Genomic DNA, 21,558 nt, shown 5'->3' on the forward strand with positions numbered 1-21,558 from the left:
TCATTTATTTCATCCATTGATAAAGAGGATAAGGCAGAGAAACCATCTAATCATGAATTGTGACACACAGCAAACGGTATCGTTCCCAACCAGGTCACAAAGAAAATGATTAAAAACACTTCTTAGATTTCTCAGTGCAAACATATCTGAGCAAGTCATTCTTCTTATCCAGGCCCATATGGACCAGCTGTTTAATTCCTAAGTTGGTCATCAACAATAGTTCCCGGAAATAACTGAACATAGGACACTGAACACTCAGTTGCTCAAGGTGGAAAAAAATGGTAGTAGCTTCCAACTTCCTCAAAACAGGAGAAGGGGGCTAAGGATGACAATGCAGGAAGGAAAGAAGGACTAATGATTTTATCCCAGATTTAAAAGTCAAGGGCACTCCCTCAGGCACTTTCATTTCATACTGGCCACCATATCTCCAGCTAGCCTTCCCTTGCTTTGAATTTATCTAATGATAGTACAGCAACTACTTATAAGACTAAACATCATTTAAAAATCATCTTAATTCTAATGATAATAATGAAATCCAAGAAAAAACCCAGCCTAGAGTGGAGGCTACAAACTCAAGTGTGTCCAAAGTCTGGGTGGTTCATATAAGGAGGACAGTGAGACTGCTGTGGAGCTGCATGTATGAAGAACAGACACATGTCTGTCCAGCAGGAACGGTGCCCCTCCACTTGCTGGGCAGACGGCTGCCACTGTGGGCTCAGACTGCACTGTGAGCTGCAGATTTTTCAAGTGAAGCCAGAAATCCGGATTTGTGTGTGATTTCTCCTGATTTATAAATAATGACAAAAGAGGTTTTTTTTTTTGGCTGCCCCCAGAGCATGCAGAAGTTCCCAGGCCAGGAACTTCCAAGTCACTGCAGAGACAACACTGGATCCTTAACCCACTGTACCACAAGAGAACTGCTAAACATTTTTTTTTTTTTGTATTTTGATTTTATTCAGTCACATATCCGGAAGTTTTGTTTATACTGTATCCTTTTAATACATGGATTGGTGCAAGGTACCCCAGCTGTTTGTTTAAGTAAAGAAATTAAATTGAGGGACTTGAGAAACGCATCCACTTTTTTCCTCCTGCCTCTGGCTGGATATTTCATTTTAGTTCCCAAATCATTTATATCTAGGTTTTTGAGATATAAAAGCCAGTATTGAAATATAGCTTTGATATGCTGTGTTTAAAATACTATGACTAAGAAAAAATAATTATCAGAATTATATAAATATTCCAGTGAGTTGGCATTATACTTTTTTTTTTTTTAAAAGCACTGTGTGAACCAAGCAAAATATAATTGGGTGGCCAATTTTCGACATCTAGGTAAAAGGTCAGAAATATGGGAAATGTTCAAAAACTCTCTCTTCCCACGTCCTAATCAATCAAGAGGCATAGCGCAATTCCTTGTCTCTCCGTGCAGTAGTGTACCAGTGTGAGCACAGCCACAATGCCGTTGTAAAGCTGGATTCAGGACATGGGAGATCTCGGGCAGAGAGGAACATCAAGGCTCTGACACCTAATTGTTCTCTTAAAACATTTCCTGCTATTAAAGACCAATTTATGGTGTGTAATAAATGGCACTGCATGTAAAGCACTTTGCACAATGCCTGGGGCACGTAACAGAATTCAATAAATGTTAGCTATTATAGGGTTTTACTGTGAATGAGGGTAGAACATGGATCAGACTGTGTGTCTCTCCCTTGAATGGGAAATTTTAGTCCAATTACAAAATCCAATAATCCTCTTTAGACATGAGAAGAATTTAACAGGAAACTGCATTCATCAATGTGGCCTTCAGTCATTTTAGAAAAGAATCGACTTATGTCCACACAGGGTGTTTTATTATCTTTAAAAACATAATGGATTTTTTAAGTTTCAATTTGAATATGAAAATTTAAAGTTCTGTCTCACTTTTAGGTAAAGAGTATCAGGAACATGTAAGGCTACCAAATCTAGCATGAGTGGGACATGAAGCCCCAATTTTTCCAGAGAAGTTGCCCCACTCTCCTGGCTTCTCATGTGACCATGCAGTTATAGGATGTTAGATTTCAGTCATGCTATTTTACAGATCCTGCACATTAACTTCCTCAAGGTCCCACAAAGTCAAAGGCAGACTCACAACCCAAACCCTATCCTCTTCTTCCATCACCTCACACAAGTCCCTGAGTGGATTCGTGTCCAGGGTGGCTGGTTAAGGGTAGGTAGCAGGGCAGCTCCAGGACTGAAGCTTTGAAATAAAATTACTCTGTGTGAAACTAATCAGTAATGGAAACAGACAAAGACCCAGTCTTGAAAAGCAAAAGGCTCTATCAACTAAGGGGACAGGGTGGGGAAGGTTTTCTATACCGTCAAAATCAAAACCTCGCTTCAGTACATCTCAGGGTCAGACTCTTAAAAACTCTCTAGTATCAACAGTGTCGTTCAGCCCCCAGCCTGGAGCAAGAGTTCCAAGCCTCTAAGAAAAAATCTAATTTACTTGCTGGCAAAGTAGAGACATCATTAAGCAAAGGAATCAATGATTTTAAAAGAATGTTACTATGCTTCAAACTGTCCAACTACCAAAGCGCCAAGAAAATATTTTTTTGAAAAGTAGCCAAGGGTAGAATATAGACTGAGTCCTACATTCAAAGTTTGTCTTTCTAGAAAGTATGTTTTAATGTCAAAGAATATAAAGCAAGCTGTGAACAGGAGACTAAAATTAGCTCAAACCACAAATAACCTAACATACTTATCACTTCCTTATGATCAACCTACAAAAATCAAACGTCAAAGGCATTTACAAAACTAAAGGTTTGATGCCAATTTAATCCTTTAATTTCAGTTGTATCCTTTCTTCTTTCTTAATGGACCTGGCATGTAAACATTACCAAAGAATGACGTTTTATTAATTTGAAGGCAAGTACAAGGGAAATCATTAGAGCTAAGGTTTGCCCTGAAAATAAAATAGCATGCACTGTGCAGTTTTTAAGTGGTTAGAATGGTAACCACCTCCTCAAACTGAAGATAGGAAATTTCAGATGATGGACCACACCCATCTCCAGCTGCACTGCACACAGAGAGCTAGGGACAGACCAGACTCCTACTTCAAACCAAAGCTTCCCTCCATCTCCTCAAGCCATTTATTTCCTATTTTCAAAAGCAACAGCTCAAAGAACAAAGTCTGTTGGGAAACACAAAACTTTGCTGTCATCAAGGAGTGGAACAAGTTGCAAAAGGAAACTTAGTTGACAAGTATGGGTTCATGAAAAAAAAAAAGGTACTAGTCTGTTAAACTTCAACTGCTTTTACAGTGATTCTTTCTGCATGATGACTATGTTTTGGTAAGTTTTCTGAGGAAAGTTCAAGCACAAAAAGGATGAAACAAGTGGTTAAGAAAAGATGTATCTATAACACCTACCAACTGCTATTGTGCATACTTCAATACTATTATTCAAACTCTCAAAGGTATTCTTATCAGTAGGTAGAAAACCAAGGGCAAGTAGCAGACTGGGTACTATGATGAGAACAGATGAAATAAAACCTGCTAATGACACAAATATTCCTAGGATATAGTAAGAAAAACTGTTAGTAGGACATGAAGGAATATTTAAATACACTTAGAAATGGTACCATGATAGGTAAATAAAGGACCTATTAAAATGCAGCACATCATGGGGATATGGACGCTCATGAGATGTGGACCAGCTGATCCTCAGGCATGGCCAAACTGCTCGGTGGTGTACTGGAGACTGCTCTAGAAATGTGGTTCTGTGCCTGTCAACCTGATGTGGCTTAATGCAACCTCCTGATCTTGCACCACTCTGCTTCACCCCCTCACTCCACCTCCGAGGATGACCCTGGTAAAAGGGAGGTGGTATCCAGGCAGCAGAGAACATTAACGGCAATGCTCTCACTCTAAGATGCTGTCAAAATACAGTTCGAATCATGGTAAAAATAAAGCAAAACGAAGATAAGAATAACAACAGCAAAAAACAGAGAACAAAATATCATCCCTTGCAAAAGACCACTGAATATCTTCTTAGAGGCCTCTTCTCTCTGTGCAAAAGGGAGCCACAAATTTTTATGACCCAGTGAGGCATACTTCGCCTTTATCCTTGTAAGCCCTACTGGAATAGTGAAGCAATACAAAAATCTAAGAGATAAATATAACAATGACAAATGTTTAACCACCAAGGGAATTTAAAGCTAATTTACTGTATTAGGCCAAATGCAGCTTGCCTATTTGTTCTCTTGAGTGAAGCTATATTGAGAAGTGATTTCATGTGCAGACATTTTTATGTAACCCCCTGTTCTTCACAGAACTCCAACTACTGGGAATAATTACTTGATGTTCACTTTCCTGTAAGCAATTCGCAATAGTATAAATTCTCTGAGTAATTAGTACTCATTGGAATAAAAACTAGCTAAGCTGTTCCCTGGAACTTAGCATGGCAATTTTTAAATGAAATTCTTCAAAAAGGAAGAGATGCACCAATAACAGAGCCATTAGGTAAGAGAAAAAAGTTGGGGGGGGGGGATGGTTCAGAACAGACTAAGGAAGAGTTTTCCTTCTCTAATCACTAATACATTTTAAAAACAGTTTTTAAAACCTAGTTTTGCTATGCTCATCTTATCTTTGCAAGTGGTATCGCTTGCCCACAAAAGCCACAAACACAACCGAGGCTTTTCCTTCTTCATCTGTAAAAGAAAACATGCCTTACTCAGGCATTGGGAAGAAAGCTCTGCAAGTAAAAGAGAAAGGAACACAGGACATAAGTCCACTTGGGCCCAAAGGTTTGTTTCAACAAGCAGTTAACCCTCAATAAAGACTCAGAGTTTCCTGGCCCAATACTAGACGAAGGGTAACACAGAGTAGGTATATTTTCCAGATAAAATACAGACCTCAAGAGTCCCTTTGCTAATAAGCCATGTTTACTGTGTGACTGCATGCGGTAGAACTTCTTAAGCACCAACTCTATCTAATTACCATGGGGTATCTATAAAACTTTACAGCTTTGGTAGAATCATAAGCATTCAGAACTGCAAAATGAATCAGGTCACACATTTAAAAAAACAAAAACCTGAAAATCATTTATCAGTAGTTATTTCTGCCTGCACTGTGACTTGTTGTGTAGCACATTCCCAAGATCCGACTGCTCTGGGGGGAAGGGGAGGCTCTCGACTTCTCTTTGGCTATTTTATTTCTAGGGAAAAAAAATCTTCCAGGGTAAATGGCCTTGTTTCTAGTTTTCAGACATTCAAAATTTACAGTCAGTAAGTTACTTGTGATTAGGTCAAGTGGCCTTGTAAAAGGAGAGAGCAGCAGCTAGAAAACTAGGAAGCCCACTTCTACAAAGTGAAGCATTATTTCAAAAATGTTGGAGCCTTAGGTACTTTCTTCTCAAACATGGCAGCTGTGTAAACCATCATAGTCTTCAAAGGAAGTTTAGACCAGATGTAGGTTTCTTTCTAAAATTACAACATAAAGGGCAGCTACTCTTTATGTACCTAGTTGGGGTTGAATCTTTCGTAAATTCTCAAGAATCAGTTCCTCTATCTTTACAGGAAAAACCACCCAATTGCTACTTAGAGAAAAACTGCAAGCATAACTCATATGTCAGCGCTACTCATTTTCCCACAATGCTAAACCAAATGAACCCTACTTATTGAAAATGTTCAATACCTCTCGGGGGAAAAAAAAAAGGCTCAATTCTTTTTAATCTTTAACTACACTCACAAAACTTCTATACATTTTTGAGCCTAACTGTACCCACTGACACCCACACACCTTACAAAACTGAGTAACCGCTGCAGTGTTTACAAGGATTACTTCAGGAACATTACATTCTCTTTGTGAGCACATTAAAGATTCCTATTACATGGTGTGAACTTAGTGATCAGTTAGTCGAGGGTCATTTTAACGAAGGAAGGGACTGATGTCCAAAGAAAGGAAGGGACTTATTCAGCGTAGTTAGTGTTAGAGCTAAGGCTAGACAGAAAGCAAAAAATTAAACTACTTCCTGGCAGAAAGGGTGATCTGATCAAAGGCCAAAAATGTTTGCCTTTCCTATTTATACTTTGAAGAAAACCACAGATTTTATAAGGGTTATTACTTTATGGAGAACCATATCTTTATCCCATAACAACAACAACAAAAATCCTACAAACCAATTATATGTAAAGCCCTTCTTTCAGAAGGCATGTGAGATTAAGTCAAGAGTGATGAGAACAGAGTAATCCAATAATTCTTAGAGATATATCACCGCCAAGTTTGCTATTAAGTTCGCCTCAGGCCAAGTACAAATTTGGTGTTAAATTTAAAGTTCCTGTGAAATAAACTGGTGGTATTAACTCCTACTGGGTAAGAACCCAAACTTCTCTTCCAAGCCACAACAGCAGGTGACACCAAACAGCCTGGTCAAGCCATGGCTCAGAGTGCCTGTTTTCTCTGAGTGGGGTGTCTCTGCTGTGAGCACTAACGCAGGCTAACCTAAGTGTGTCTATACTACCAGCCCCCCCAGAATGGGCCTTGGGAACCATGGCTTGTTTTTCTGTTGTCAGGACTTGGGTAAAGTGCTGACAATCAACTCAACCCCAACATTTCTTAGGCACTTTATGCCTGGTACAGAGGACACCAAGATGAATAAGAAGATGCAACAGCTGACTTCCAGTTTGGGCTTTATGGGAGATGGACCCAGAAACAAAGGAACAGCTCCCATGAGAGCAGGGCTTTAAAAGAGCTAACAGGAAAGTGTACAGAAGCACACAAGTAGGAGAGCCAAAATCCAGCGTGACAGGGCATGCTTTCGAGCTGGAAACCACAAGCAAGAATGTGGGAACGCCAGCTGAGATAAAGTGTTGAGACAAGGCATAGGGGAATGAAAGCTAAGGGATGAATTTGAAGAACTCTGCACCTTCTAGTGTGGCTAGAACAAAAGGTACACATGGCTGGAATCTGGCTGCTAAGGAGCCTAGACCTTACAGATAAATGAAAACAAAGTAGTTAAACAGGACTACCAGGCTCAGGTCTGCTTTTAACACAATTACTCTAGTGATAATGTGAAGAATATACACGGAGGGGTAGATGTAGAGAGACTGTTGAGGGACCATATTAATATGTTTCTGGTTTCACTCATTCCTGTAGCGTGAAACTAGAAATGACCATGATATCAGAGGCAAAATTTGAGAACCTAGACCACTAGGATGGCAGAAAGGACACCATGGTGACCAATCAATGAGATGTGGTAGAGGGAATCTAGAACCATTCCAAAGTTCCCAGCCCTCCTGGATATTTATTTATTTATTTATTTATTGTCTTTTGTTGTTGTTGTTGCTATTTCTTGGGCCGCTCCCGCGGCACATGGAGGTTCCCAGGCTAGGGGTCGAATCGGAGCTGTAGCCACCGGCCTACGCCAGAGCCACAGCAACTCGGGATCCGAGCCGCGTCTGCAACCTACACCACAGCTCACGGCAACGTTAACCCACTGAGCAAGGGCAGGGACCGAACCTGAAACCTCATGGTTCCCAGTCGGACTCGTTAACCACTGCGCCACGACGGGAACTCCCTCCTGGATATTTAAAACATGCACATTGAATGACTGGTACCAAACTATAGCGTCTTGGAAACAACGGCCCAGCTAGGCTTCCCATTTTCTTGAACATGGGCAGTATAAAGAAACATGCCCAGCCTATTTGTAGTGTGTATTAACTGATTACCATGAATGAAATAACATCAACACCGTAGGGAGGGATGCTAGCTTGTGCAAAAACAAAACAAAACAAACAAACAAAAAAGCATGGGCTCAGGCAGGCTTACGAAAAAGTACCAATTAAACCACAGCATGAGACAAAAATTGCCAAAAGGATTCTGCAAATCTAAAAGATCAGAAAACAGACAATTCAAAAAAAAGAAAAAAGGGAAAAAAGAAAAGTTATTTTATCAGTCTATACTCTGAAAAAACCCTATGGAATGTTTTAAAATTTATTCTTATCATGAAATTCATGGAGCCCAAAGGTACATAGATAACTGGCAACCAAAAAATCATCTGCATTACCCGTACGCCCCAACTGACTTTTTGGAACCATCTGATACATTTCATTATGTATTTGTATAAATATGACAGTAATGTCAAACAAATAATGATAGAAGAAAGTCCTTCCCTCAATATTTCTACTTGTGCCCCCAGTTAATCTGAGTCCAAATATCTCTGCATCATTTCCAAGGCAGGGATCAGAAACCCAAATTTAGTTTACTTAAACCAGGGCTACACAAGAACATTTAGATCTAATGGGTCACTCAAGATGACGAGAACTTCCCAGCCTCTCCATGTCATTTCCGTTTGTCTGTCTTTCTTTTTTTTTTTTTTTTAAAGTGAAGTGAGTCACAGGGCATAGATCTTTCTCCTCTGCACAAAACACAGGTTTTCTCTGATGAGAATGGTATTTAAATAAAAATCATTGGGATATTTAAAATATCCACCTTGGACTATAACAACATAAGCCGTAAGGAATTTTAGTGATTTTAGTGAACTATTGTTACAACATGGTTTTAACGTAGTCAGGCATTAGGTCGTATTTCATAATGAAGGCAGCTATAAAAACAAATGTCAATTGGAAGAGTGGCCCATTTTACAAAGCCTGCCTCTAACAGAGAATAAATCTTGCCTTCAAGTCACAAGCTATTGTTGCAATCTCCTTTATCTGAAACAATCAAATCATTCACACTGAAAAGTAGTGAACAGTGTCAGAGAATCAAAGAACTGGAGATGAGAGAAACAGTAAAACACCTGACCCAAATCTTAAACTACAAATGGAGGGTAGTTTATTCTATTTTCATTCATTCAATCCCGCCCCTCTCTCTTTCTAGCTCCAAAAACCAATACCTTTCCCTATCTGTGTTCTCTCTTCTCTTCTGGACACTTCAGGCTTGTTAAGTATTACTTCCACTTTTCAAACCAGACATACAATTGTTTAAATGATAGAAAACAATTTTTAAAACCATCTATGCATGCTATCAAAGCTGACTTTTTATAGACCTAAACGCGTATTAGTATCTATGCTATTCATAAGCATTAACAATTAAAAACAATTATGCTCACTTTATTAAATGGAGCTAACAGAGGATCTTTGCCTGAAACATTTGTTTTCTAAGCCACCACATTCCTCAGAGTTCAAGTCTACTTCATCCTTTGTTCTTTTCCCAACTGTTCCCAAGTTTTTACATCTTTTCATTCTAGTAAGAAGTTAGTATACTGAGAAATAACCACTGCTTTGTTTACAAAATGTCAAGCAAAAATTACATATTATTTTTAAAATCATCAGACTCAGCAAGCTCAAAATGATTTTATATAAGGCTGCCCTCACTGTGACATGCTATAAAATATTAATTTTTTTAACTTCCATTTTCTACCAACCATAAACACATTTCTGTGAATTCCTAAAAAATAATGGTTTTGGTAAATTGGCACACACTTTGGAAAAGTGCCACTTTAGATCTCAAGGTCGTTTGAACCCCTCATTTTTTAAAATGTCACAGTTGGCCACTTTTAATGTCCAGAAGCCACTTTTTATGTCCAGAAAGAAAAGAACTTCTGATTGTAACTCTGCAAAAGAAAAATATCTGTACTGCAGAGGTAAGAAAGCTCACGGTGTACGATTCTCTAAGATAAAAGAAACTACCTCTAGAATCTAGAGAAATCAACTGTACAGCAACCTCAACTAGCTCCTGGGGTTCCAAGGTGATAGACAAACATAAGAACAATGAGGGAAATTAAGGGAAGACCATGTTCCATGCTAGTGGCCTGCTGAACACAGTTTTAACAATGCTTGAGTGACTGGTCTCCCACACTGCCCAGTGCCTCCTGGAGGCCACCCCCAGATGTGATGCGGAATATCATAATCAACCCCAACACTTCAGACAGAGAATTGTTTCATTTAAACCACTTTAGAGTCTACTGTATTAAATGCGATGCAGTAAATTTGTCTACACATTCTCTAAGTCACTAGTGGAATTCATTCGATTAACTCAGAGAGACTAGACACGGAATACAAATTTTATATATTGATTGATCGTACTTATACAGATTAAAGTGGTTAGAAATATTAGCCTATCAGAAGCTAATATACATTACAGTGCAACTAAAGAGAATCCTGTCAAATAAGCTTGATGCAAATCCACATGAAACCAAGCCTGCCAAAAAAAGGCTTTTGTTAGTCAAGCATACCAAAGAACTGCTTAAAGCTTTTTTCCTTTTTAAGTGGAGCTCAAAATAGACTTTAATACTACCAGCTGATGGATCTCACAATTTGCCTTTTGAGCCTATAAGCCCCAAACAGAATAAACTGCCTTCTCCCTTTACACAAGTAACAACATCTCTCTATTCTGTACATCGCTTATTTAAAACATCGAGTGTGGTTTTGGTTAATCCTCACAACCCCCACAATGACATTTAATAGGCAGCACGTATTTTCTTCAGAGGATTTAGCTGTTTGGGAAAGCAGACCTCTGGGTCTTTTTAATCTGAAGATGTGGAGATATGTGAGAACCCCCACCTTCCTAACTTTTCATTTATGAACCACCAGAACCCACAAGAAGATGAGGACTGGGAAGACACGATCATCTCAACCATGATCAAAGGATAAGATGCTCATGGAGGAAAGATACTATTTCAGAGAGGGATAAAAAAAGGTTAATCTTCCCTGGTGCTTGTCCGACACAGGGTAATATTTTGGCCCAGTGGAGTGGGTACTACAGGCTTCCCCGCTAGAAAGCAAGAGTCTGACACTCTCAGGGCTTAGCTCACAGAGCAGATGTCTCTTCCTCTGACAGATCTTCCCTGATCCCATTCTCTGAGGTAGCCCACTTTCCCCTAAAGTTACTCTTCACCCCGTTATGTTTTGTTTTCTTCACAGCACTTGTCGCCATCTGAAATTATTTGCTTCTGTGTTTGACCGTCCTATTCGACTCGCAGCTCCACGGGGGACAGGATCTTGTCTGTCTTGTCCAGCAAACACTACCTCCAACGCCTAGGCAGTGCCTAGCACGGAAGAGGCACGCCAATTCAGATCCATTAAATGAATGAACAGGAAGGGGGAAGGGACTGTCATCCTTGGGACTTGACACACACTAGGGGAAAGGAAATGTAAAGGAGGGAGGGGAGAGCAACCCTTTCCCCCAGAGAGACAAAGGAAGACAGTTTGAGGTGGTCCAGTTTAGAAAAGGAAGTAGTGGGGGTGTTCTATCAACCCCTGGGGACAAAGACTGGACAGGCAGGGGGGCGGGGTCGGGGTGCAAGGGAGAGCAGAGGCGGGCGGCGCCCAGGACTGAGAGGTCACCCGGGCTGGAGGATATGAGGTAGGTGGGAAATCAAAGGGGACTGCGAAGCCAGGGAGAGACGCAGACCCACCCGGGGGACAAAGAGAGGGGACCGGCCTCCGCTGCCGTCGGACCGAATCCTCAAGCAGTAGGGCTGAGCGGAGGGCGGGACCCAGGCGGAGAAAGGGGTCTGGGGTCTGAAGAGAAGGTTCACGAGGCCTAAGCGAAGGGCCTGCCGCGCTCCGGGGAGCTCCCGCACCTGGTAAATGGCCGCCCAGTTCCCGGCCTTGTCGATCTGCTCGAACTCCTTTTCCATCTCCATGACCGGCCAGGGCGGCTGCCGCGCCTCCTCCTGGGCCCACTGCGCCGTCTGTTTCTCTCGGCCGCTTCGCACACTCCGCCCGGAGTCCCACTGCAAACCTCGACTCCGGCCGCTACCGCCGCCCCGGCCGCCGCTGCTTCTTCATGTCAACCCGGCAGCCGGAAGTACGCACAGCGCTGCCGCGGGCTCCGCCCCTCAAGCGGAAGAACCAATAAAAGTTCAAAACGTCATCGAGCACTTCCGCAGGGCGGAGTCAGGGGAGGTGCTGAGGAGAGCCGCCTCGGCCCCGCGAGATATCTTGCAGCGTGCGCTTCCTCCTCCCATCCTGGGCTCCAGGCTCGGGCGTGGCACGCGCCGGTTGCTTAGGCGACCCCCGGGAGCCCCGCCCACGGCGCGTGGGTTTGCAAAGCCCCCACCGATTTAAAGTTTAAGCCTCCACGTGGTCCATTGAGTCAGAGAGTGACTTTGAAGCATAATCCCTGTTTCTTGCAGCTCCAGGGCCCAGGCCTAAGTGCTCCAAGCTGGGGGGGGGGGGGGGCGCTGAAGGCTCCCCTTCTATCTTCCCGCCTCCAGCAAGATATGCGCGTTTTTTTCATGACAACTTAGAGCTTCCTGATTTACCAGGCTGCTGGTGCCCCCTACTCTCTGAATGTACTATCCTAGTCTGAAACTCAAGATTTCCGTTTGGAGTCTCCTATCTTGGGCATTGCAAGAATGAATGGATTGGGGTCTTGTAATGATTTTCACTTTTTCCCAAAGTAGGAAGGAAAACCTGCTCAGACTGGACTCAGTGGAGCACAAATTCCATGGTGCATTCGGGTGTTGAATAATGGCAGATTTCTGGGCCCACCTCCAAAGGATTCGGATACAGGAATCTGTATTTTTCACGGGCAACTCCAGCTAATTCTATATCTATGATCTTTGAAGCACATATGAGAAGGGCTGGTCAGGTTTCCTTCCCACAGATTCTACTTTAAGCCATCCAGTTTTGGTCCTGACACGTTATGTGGAGATTGCGAATTCCATGGGGTCAGAGACCTAGAGGAGGACAGAATTATCTCTGTTCACTCTTCCCATCTCAAGCCTCCCAAGAAGCAGCTGTGTTGAATTCCAGCTCATTCCTTGAATGCTTATGGCAGGCACTGTGCCTGGCATTCTAAGTACACTTTCTCATTTAATCTCTACAACAACCCTACAATATAGGCACTGGTATCATTCCCATTTTACAGGTGAGGAAACTGAGGTGCAGAGAGGCAAAATCACTTGTCCAGTGTAGCTTTGCATATTGGTATGGAAGGCAGGATTCTAAGTAGTCTCCAGGGCAGTGCTTGCTTTGGAGCCAGGCTGATTCCAAATTCCAACCCAACCAAACACTAGCTGTGCAACCTTGGGCAAATTACCTACCCCTTCTCTGCCTTCTTTCCCTTCTTTGTTAAATGAAGATAATAAAAGTACCCACTTCAGGAGTGCCTGTCGTGGCTCAGCAGAAACAAATCTGACTAGCATCCGTGAGGACGCAGCTTCGATTCCTAGCCTTGCTCAGTGGGTTAAAGGATTCAGCGTTGCTGCAAGATGTGGTGTAGGTTGCAGACACAGTTCAGATCTGGCATTGCTATGGTTGTGGTGTAGGCGGGCAGCTACAGCTCTGATATGACCCCTAGCCTGGGAACCTTCATATGCCACATGTGCAGCCCTAAAAAGACAAAAAAAAAAAAAAAGTACCTACTTCATAGGGTGGTGTGAAGATTGAAAGAGTATTTATAATGCTTTCAGTATAATGAGTTGATCAATTAATATGACCCTTCATTATTATATACCTTCAATTAACAGCAAATGGGAGATAAATTCTTTTTTTTAAGTCTTTTTAAGGCCAGTTTATTTTACATTTTTTTAAGTTAACAAATTATTTATTTATAAATAAATAACCATGTGGAAGTTCCCAGGCCAGGGGTGGAAACTGCACCACAGTAGTGACAAAGTCAGGTCTTTAAAACACTGAGCCACCAGGGAACTCCAGGAGGTAAATTCTTAAAAAAAAAACCTTAAAAAAAAAATTTTTTTTTTTGGGCCGCACCTGTGCCACATGGACGTTCCTAGGCTAGGGGTTGAATCAGAGCTGCAGCTGCTGGATTACACCACAGCCAGAGGAACGCCAGATCTGAGTCCCATCTTTGGCCTACACTGCAGCTTACAGAAACGCCAGATCCTTAACCTATTGAGCAAGGCCAAGGATCGAACCCGCATCCTCATGGATACTAGTCAGTTTCTTAACCCACTGAGCCATATCAGGAACTCAAGGAGGTACATTCTTATTGGATAAATGCAATTGGTTTGACAGACAATGTCTTTAGAAACTGAGTATTCCAAGGAGTGGGAAATTAACAAGAGATGCCCATTTGGGTGAAAAGTTTGGAAACCTCACACTTTGAAGCTGCCTAATTAAAGTCTTAGCCATTTAAGTGACTCTCCAGGTTCATGTACTCTTTCTGCCCTTATTTCTTCGAGTGCTAGTTTGTCTGGAACTCACAGAATTGAGAGCTCCTTGAGGGGGACAGAGAACAGGGCTGGTCCATTCCTCTCCCTGTGAGCTGAGCTAAGTAAGTAAATAAATCAAACACTAATCTGGAGCCCAAGTGGCCCTCATGCCTGCAGGGAGTGCCACCCAGTGACTGGACCAGGCTTTGAATGGGGCCAACGCTATGCACACGATCTTGGTGGAGGAGTGGGAGGGGGGTGCAGGAGGCTAGAGCAGGGTCCATGTGTAATCAATGGATGTATTAGTTACCTAGAGTGGCCATAACAAATGATCAATCACAAATTGGTGGCTTAAACCAACAGAAACATATTTTTGAACAGTTTGGAGGCCAGAAGTCTGAGGTCACTGTGTTGTCAGGGCCACACTCTCTTTGAGGTCTCTTGGGGAGAATCCTTTGCCTCTTTGACCAGTGGCTTCAATCATTCCTCAGCTTAAAACCAGTAGCATAAAACCAGTCCCTGTCTCTTTACACAGTTCTCTGTGGCTCCTTTTCCTGCTGTCTAATCTCCTCCCGCTTCACTCTTTCAAGGACACCTGTCATTTGATCCAGGACAGGTAAGGTAAGGACCTTTTCTAATCCAGGATGATTCGGTATTCCCAAGTGATTCAAGATGATCTCATTTTGAGATCCTTAAATTAACTACGTTTGCAGAGTTACCACTGTGGCTCTGCAGAAATGAATCTGACTAGCATCCATGAGGACGCAGGTTCCATCCCTGGCCTCACTCAGTAGGTTAAGGATCTGGCGTTGCCATGAGCTGTGGTGTAGATCACAGATGCCGCTCAGATCCCGTGTTGCTATGGCTGTGGCATAGGCCAGCAACTACAGCTCCGATTGGACCCCTAGTGTGGGAGCCTCCACATGCCACAGGTGCAGCCCTAAAAAGAAAAAAAAAATTTAATTATGTCTGCAAAGACCCTTTTTCTAAATCAGGTTATATTCCAGGTTCTGGGGGTTAGGACTTGGACATACATTTTTGAGGGCCCCCACTCCACCTACTATAGTAGCAGAGGGTAAAATTTGTCACAAATATTGATCCTGAATGAAACCCCTATTTTCAGGTATCAGCTAATGACCATCATATCCAGTCTTTACAAAGAAGCAGCCAGAGTGCCATTTTAATTTTTGGATCATGAAAATCCCTCCAATAGCTTCCCATGCTTCTTAGAATGAAACCCAAATAAGTCCTAACCCTAGCTCCCCAACCTCTCTCCTTCTCTTTTTTTTTGGGGGGGGAAGGGGGCAGGTGGGCTTCGCCTACTTAATGTGGAAGTTCCTAGGCCAGAGATCAAACCTATGCCACAGCAGCAACCAGAGCCACTATAGAGACAATGCCCGATCCTTAACCTGCTGTACCACCAGGGAACTCCCCTTCTCTTTTTCTTTTCTTTCTTTCTTTTTTTTTTTTCCTTTTAGGGCTGCACATATGGCATATGGAAGTTCCCAGCTAGGGATCTCATCCGAGCTGTAGCTGCTGGACTACACCACAGCCACAGCAATGCCAGATCTGAAATGCATCTGTGACCTCTGCCACAGCTTGCAGCAATGTGGGATCCTTAACCCACTGAGCGAGGCCAGGGATTGAACCTGTATCCTCATGGATGCTAGAAGGTTCAAAACCCTCAGAATCACAACAGGAACTCCCTCCCCTCTCTCCTTGTACTCTATGCTCAATGAGTCCTCCACCACATTGAACTAGTTTCTTTCTTTTTTTCTTTTTAGGGCCATACTCGTGGCATATGGAGGTTCCCAGGCTAGGGGTCATATCAGAGCTGTAGCTCCCCGCCTACACCACAGCCATAGCAATGCCAGATCCAAACCACAACTGTGACCTACACCACTGCTCATGGCAAAGCCGGATCCCCAACCCACTGAATGAGGCCAGGGATTGAACCCACGTCCTCGTGGATACTCGTTGGGTTCATTAACAGCTGAGCCATGACGGGAACTCCTGAACTAGTTTCTAACTCAGGACCTTTGCACCAGCTGTTCCTGCTCCTTGGACCACTCTTCTTGTACATCTTCTCACCCTTCAAGTCTCAGGTCAGATGTCACCTCTACAGTCTCTAAGAAATAGCCCCCAGTCACCCTCTGCCAGTGCCCCTGTTTTTTGCGTCACAGTACTTATCTCTGGCTAAAATCCCCCCTCTTTATTTCTTGGCTTGCTTCCTTTTCCTGCCCCCACTATAATGTTCCATGAGAGTAGGGGCCTCAGCTTCTTGTCTGTGTCCCAAGCCCCGGATATTGGATCAGGAGGAGGGACTCGAGGTGCTGGAATCTTCCAGGGCTCTCTGAGGCATGGCTCTTGTCTGTAAAGCTCTGCCAGTTCCTTGCCAAGTCCTGGCCTAGAACCAGTCAAGCCGTGGTATCCCTCAGAGATGTGATGGTGGTGACTGGGAATCTTTTAGTGATGACTGGTTAGAAAATAAACAGATGACCATGTGTCATGACAGCTAAAGCCTTTTCCTGGCAGGCCTGACTGCGGAGTGGTCCCACGTGGTTTCTTAGGCCTTCCCTTTACATATTTAGCTAATGGAGGAAATCAATGACCCATTAAACTTTTTAAAATGTCCTAAAGAGTTGTCAGTAGAGAAGGATGGCTGTTTATCAAACCTCTGATGGATCATCGACTCCTAACTTAGCAGTGTCAGCAAGTTTCCTGGTAAAAAATCCATCCTGGTCTTTTTTCTGGGAGACAGCACTACCTCAAGAGCTTGGGAATCAGAGGGAGACCAAACTAGTCTCTGCTGAGATGTCACTTCCTTGGAGAGGCCCCTTCTGATGTCTTCCTTGGAGAGGCCCCTTCTGAACGGTTTCCCAAATCTCTTGTGCTTTTCCTTCTCAGCACTCATCAGACATCTGAGGACACATTTCCTCCCTGCTGCTAGCACGTGGCATTATGTTATGTATTTATTTTGTGTGTTATCATCCGTCTCTACCACCGAATATAAACTTCATGAAGAAAAGAGACTGAGTCGATTTGGTTCAATGCTGTCTTCCTTGAGCCACAGGTCATTCCCAGATGGGCCCAAAAGTCCCTGGAAGTTTCTAGAAATCAAGATGACAGGGCTTCCTTCTGCCTCATAGACTCAGACCTCGAGGGTCCTCAGGGTCACCTAGCTCCCTCTGTCTACCAGGGAGGACACACAGCCAGGAAAGGAAATGGCCCTTCCCTCTGAGATCCAACCTGGTCTCCTAGTGAAGTCTGAGCACCGTGACTGGTTGGCTCAATTGGGAGGAACTAACCAGGGGCAACACCCAGGCCCATGGCACCGGAACCTGGATAAATGGAGCTTCAGCCTCTAGCCCCAGACAGTGCACTAGGTGTGATCTCGCATTTTATATTTCCTACAAGCCTGGTATTAGCACACTTTGCAAATGAGAAAATGGGTAAAGAGGTGAAACCAGTGAACACCCAAATACAGAACGCTGGTCCAGGCCCAGCAGATTAGAACCTTCTAAATCCTGGGTCTGCTACTTACTAGCTTTCAGGCCACGGAGAAGTTGCCTAACCTCCTAGTGTCAGCCTTGATGCTTTCCAGTGAGAAAAACCCAACTGAAAGTAGGTTTCGCAAAATGGGGAATTCACTGGCTCATGAAACTGCAAAGACCAAAGGTGGCTTGCTTCAGGCATGGCTGCGTCCAAAGGCTCAGTGTTGTCATGGCTCTCACTCCAGCTGTCTTAGTGCTTCTCCCTGTGTTAGCTTCATTCTCAGGCAGCCTCTCCTCCCCAGGGAACTGGAATGGCCCCAGCAGCTCCAGGCTCACAGCTTGCCAGCCTAGCAACTCCCATAGAAATAGTGCTTCTTTTCCCCATGGTCCCAACAGAAGTCCAGGCCTCGAATCTCATTGGTCCAACTGAGTCTCACATGCCATCTCTAAGCCAGTCTCTTTGACCAAGGAAAATATTGGCAAACAAAGAAGCTGAGGCTGAGAGAGGGCAATTTCTTTCTTAATCGTACACACAACTGTAAGTATGAGGTAGGATTTAGATATAAGCAGTCTGGTTTCAGCATCTTTGCTCTCAGCCATGATGCTACACAGTTTCTCCAAGAACTGCCATGGGCTCTAAACAAATAATAACAACAGTGAAGACATAGTAATAGTATAATAATTGTCACTTACAACAACAGGGTGAAGCTGCTACTACTGCTACTCCCTATGTGAACTAAGGTTTAGAAAGATTCAGTAGCTTGCTTGTGGTCGCACAGCTAAGAAATGGTGGAGCCAGCATCTGAACCCAGTTTAGTTTTAGAACTGCTCCTAGTTCTAACAGTCTATCAATATATGTGGGTTCTGCACTGTTTCAGAACTCACAGGAAAGTCAGCAGCCCAGAAGCTCATCACTCACAGCCTCACAGGGCCCCTCTCCATCCTCGTGAAGACTCTCCCGCCCCTCCACCCCCAGCAAATACTCTAGACCTAACTCCGAGCCATTAAAAGTAAAAACAAAAAATACGTAATTCTGATCTGGAGCTGCCTGTCTTGCAAGGGTGACTGCCTGGTGGAGGGAGGAGCGGGCGCTCAGGGGGAACTAGGGGGAATCACGTGGGTTCTGAGAAAGGAAGGTCAGAGGCTTGGGGGAAGGCTCAAGATGGGAACCTTCAAGCAGGAAGTTTGGCTCAAGAATGGAAATGAGACCTGGCCCCATGCTTTCAGCAAAGAAGGGTTTCCAGAGGCTGCTGCTTCCCCACCCTCCAGCTCAGGGGCTGGGGGGACCCTTGGGTTGCACACACCATGACTCCTCAGGGCGTAGGTTCTGCAATCTGGCCGGCTTGGGTTTATGTGCCCTTGGACAAGTTCCTTAGCCTCCCTTATCATCAGTTTACTGTCTTTTACGTTAAGATGGGGATGTGACGGTTGAATGAGATGGTTTCTGGGCCTCGTCTCTAGTTCGGGGCAAGGACTTCCTAACTGTGGCTGTTGTTATTACAATTGTGTAGGTTGCTAAGAGGAAAGAGCAGGCTACCACCTGCCCCCAGATATTTTCACAGTGTATGTTGCAACCTCCTGTTTTACATCTCTAATGTTTGTCCTGCTGGTGGAGGTAAGCAGGGCCAGCTTTGTGGGTATGTCTGTAACATGTGCAGCCACACGGGACCCTCGCTCAGAAGGATCCAGCACTTGGTTTAAGGCTCTATTGTCACCATCTTGAAATTCTTATTAATTGTTGAACAAAGGGCCCTGAATACTCATTTTGCACTGGATCTTGCAAATTATATAACCAGTTCTGAAAGTGACTCTGGATGTTCAAAACCTTAAAGTGAGTTAGAAGCAATTTCTGTCTTTGAAGATGGAAATGGTTTTCCCCTTTATTCTGGGAAGAACTACTGCTCTTGGGGGAAGTCTTAAAACAGTGACAGTATTCAGATACAGATTCCCAGGTTGAGCTGATACTATTGTTTAGTAATAGTAATTATAATTGCTACATGTATTGGATGTTAGCAATGGGCCAGACTCCATGCTAAGCCAGCACTTTAGCACCATCATTCTTCTAGATCTTCCCAACAACCCTATGAGTGGGTCTATTATTAACCTTATAACAGAGTGGTTATGTAACTTACCCACTATCACACAGCAGGGTTGGCATAATGCCTATGACTTGAGTGGCTCTGCAGCAAGATGGCAGCATTTTAGAGAAAAGGAATTAACTTCTAAGCTTACATTTAAATAGAAGTGTTCCTGGAATCCTGGGGAGAAACATGTGTCTTTTCTTTTCTTTTTTTAGGGCTGCACCCGCAGCATATGGAAATTCCCAGGCTAGGGGTCTAATTGGAGCTACAGCTGCCAGCCTACACCACAGGCACAGCAACACCAGAGCCAAGCCATGTCTGCAACCTACACCACAGCTCACAGCAACACCAGATCCTTAACGCAGGGAGCAAGGGCAGGGATTGAACCTACACCCTCACAGATACTAGATGGATTCGTCTCCACTGAGCCACAGTGGTTACCCCCAAACGTCTGTCTTTTTGATCAAGTATTTGTTCTAGTAGTTTTGTGTTTGAAGATGGACATGGGCCTCCATTGAAAACTGACCATGCAGAGACTAAGGAGTTGGCCTGAACTCTCCCTCTCCTTGTGCCGGAGGGAGATCTAAGGAGAGAACCCACACTTGCAGTGACTGAAAGCAGAGGCAGCCAGACTTGGGGAAATGTGTTTACAGTTCTCACGCTGCCCTCACCTGGCAATGGGGAACCACACAGTGGATGGAGCTTTCCTCTGAAGGACCTGGATGTTCCCATTGTCCACATCTAGGGTAGGCGAGGAAGGGTAGGGCTCTAAATTATCGAGAGAAGGGGTCAGGAAGCCCCCCTCCATGGGAGAGAGCCTCTCTCCCACAACACGGTGGTGGGCTGGAGAGAAAGAAGGATGGAGACGGGCACAAGGGAAAGCACGATGCAGGTACATGGGCTCTAGGAACTATTTGCTTACCATTTCGCTTTGAGTTTTCCTTTTCTGCATCATAATCCCCACCAGTTATCCCCAAGGCTTCAATAAAATGTTGTTCCCTGCTATGGGCTCATCTTAGCTTTGGGGTCAGATGCTAATTGTCCCTGATACCAATTTTCCTCTCCCTTCATAGAAATAGGATTGTACCTGGGCTGTGGCTGTGCAGCTAAAGACCACATTTCTGGAGTTCCCATTGTGGCTCAGCAGGTTGAGAACCTGACTAGTATCCATGAGGATGCAGGTTCGATCCCTAGTCTTGCTCAGTGGGTTGGGGATCCCACATTACTGTGGCTGTGGCATAGGCTGGCTGTTACAGCTCTGATCTGACCCCTAGCCTGGGAACTTCCATATACCACCAGTACGGCCCTAAAAAGACAAAATTTTAAAAATTAAAAGAAAATAAACATCTGCTTTGTTTAAGCCACTGTTAGTGGGGGGGGGGTCTCAGTTACAGCAATTGAATCTATAGTCTAATTAACACAGCCATGTTTTTTCGGGGGGGGGGCACTGTTAAGGAAGAGGACTGTGTCCCACCTCCAGATCAAGACAGTGTTGGGGACAGGAGCAGCATTCTGGTGTTCTACTGCTCTTGTCTGTCTTCTCTCTTAACTTCTGCTTAAGAAAAGGCAGACAAGGGCAGTAGAAGTCCAGGAAAGGTGGCTCACTGTGGTTGCCAAGCAGCCACAGTATGGTCCATGGGACATGCGAACATCCCCCAGAGATTCTGAGTAATATCCTGCAGAAAGAACCTGATAAATGTTTGGTCTTGTTAGAGTCATGGGGTCTGACTGTTAGTTAGATATTAAAGGGGAAGCTGGAAATTTTGGGGACAGCTGGGGTGAGAAACAGTGCCCAGAGAATGTTAATTCCCTTCTGAGGCAGATATTTTGGTTGCCTATCTACCCATTATTCTCTTCCCCCTTCTTCTTGGCTGACTCAACCCACCC

General features: G+C 43.9%; 1 protein-coding gene across 4 annotated transcripts in view; it reads right to left on the reverse strand.

The window, feature by feature from the left end:
• PTPN1 (protein tyrosine phosphatase non-receptor type 1) overlaps positions 1 to 11,792 on the reverse strand; it is a 69,646-nt gene extending 57,854 nt beyond the window's left edge. For 2 of the 4 annotated variants that reach the window (XM_047770878.1, XM_047770877.1), the window contains exon 1: positions 11,559 to 11,785. In XM_047770878.1, coding sequence (XP_047626834.1) covers positions 11,559 to 11,621 — 63 coding nt within the window. In that variant the 5' untranslated portion in view covers positions 11,622 to 11,785. Of the gene's footprint in view, positions 1 to 11,558 lie in introns of all 4 variants that reach the window. The other 2 variants (XM_047770879.1, XM_047770880.1) reach the window with 2 other exon arrangements.
• Positions 11,793 to 21,558: the final 9,766 nt, after the last annotated feature.

Source organism: Phacochoerus africanus, chromosome 3 (assembly GCF_016906955.1).
Source record: "Phacochoerus africanus isolate WHEZ1 chromosome 3, ROS_Pafr_v1, whole genome shotgun sequence".
NCBI lineage: Eukaryota > Metazoa > Chordata > Mammalia > Artiodactyla > Suidae > Phacochoerus > Phacochoerus africanus.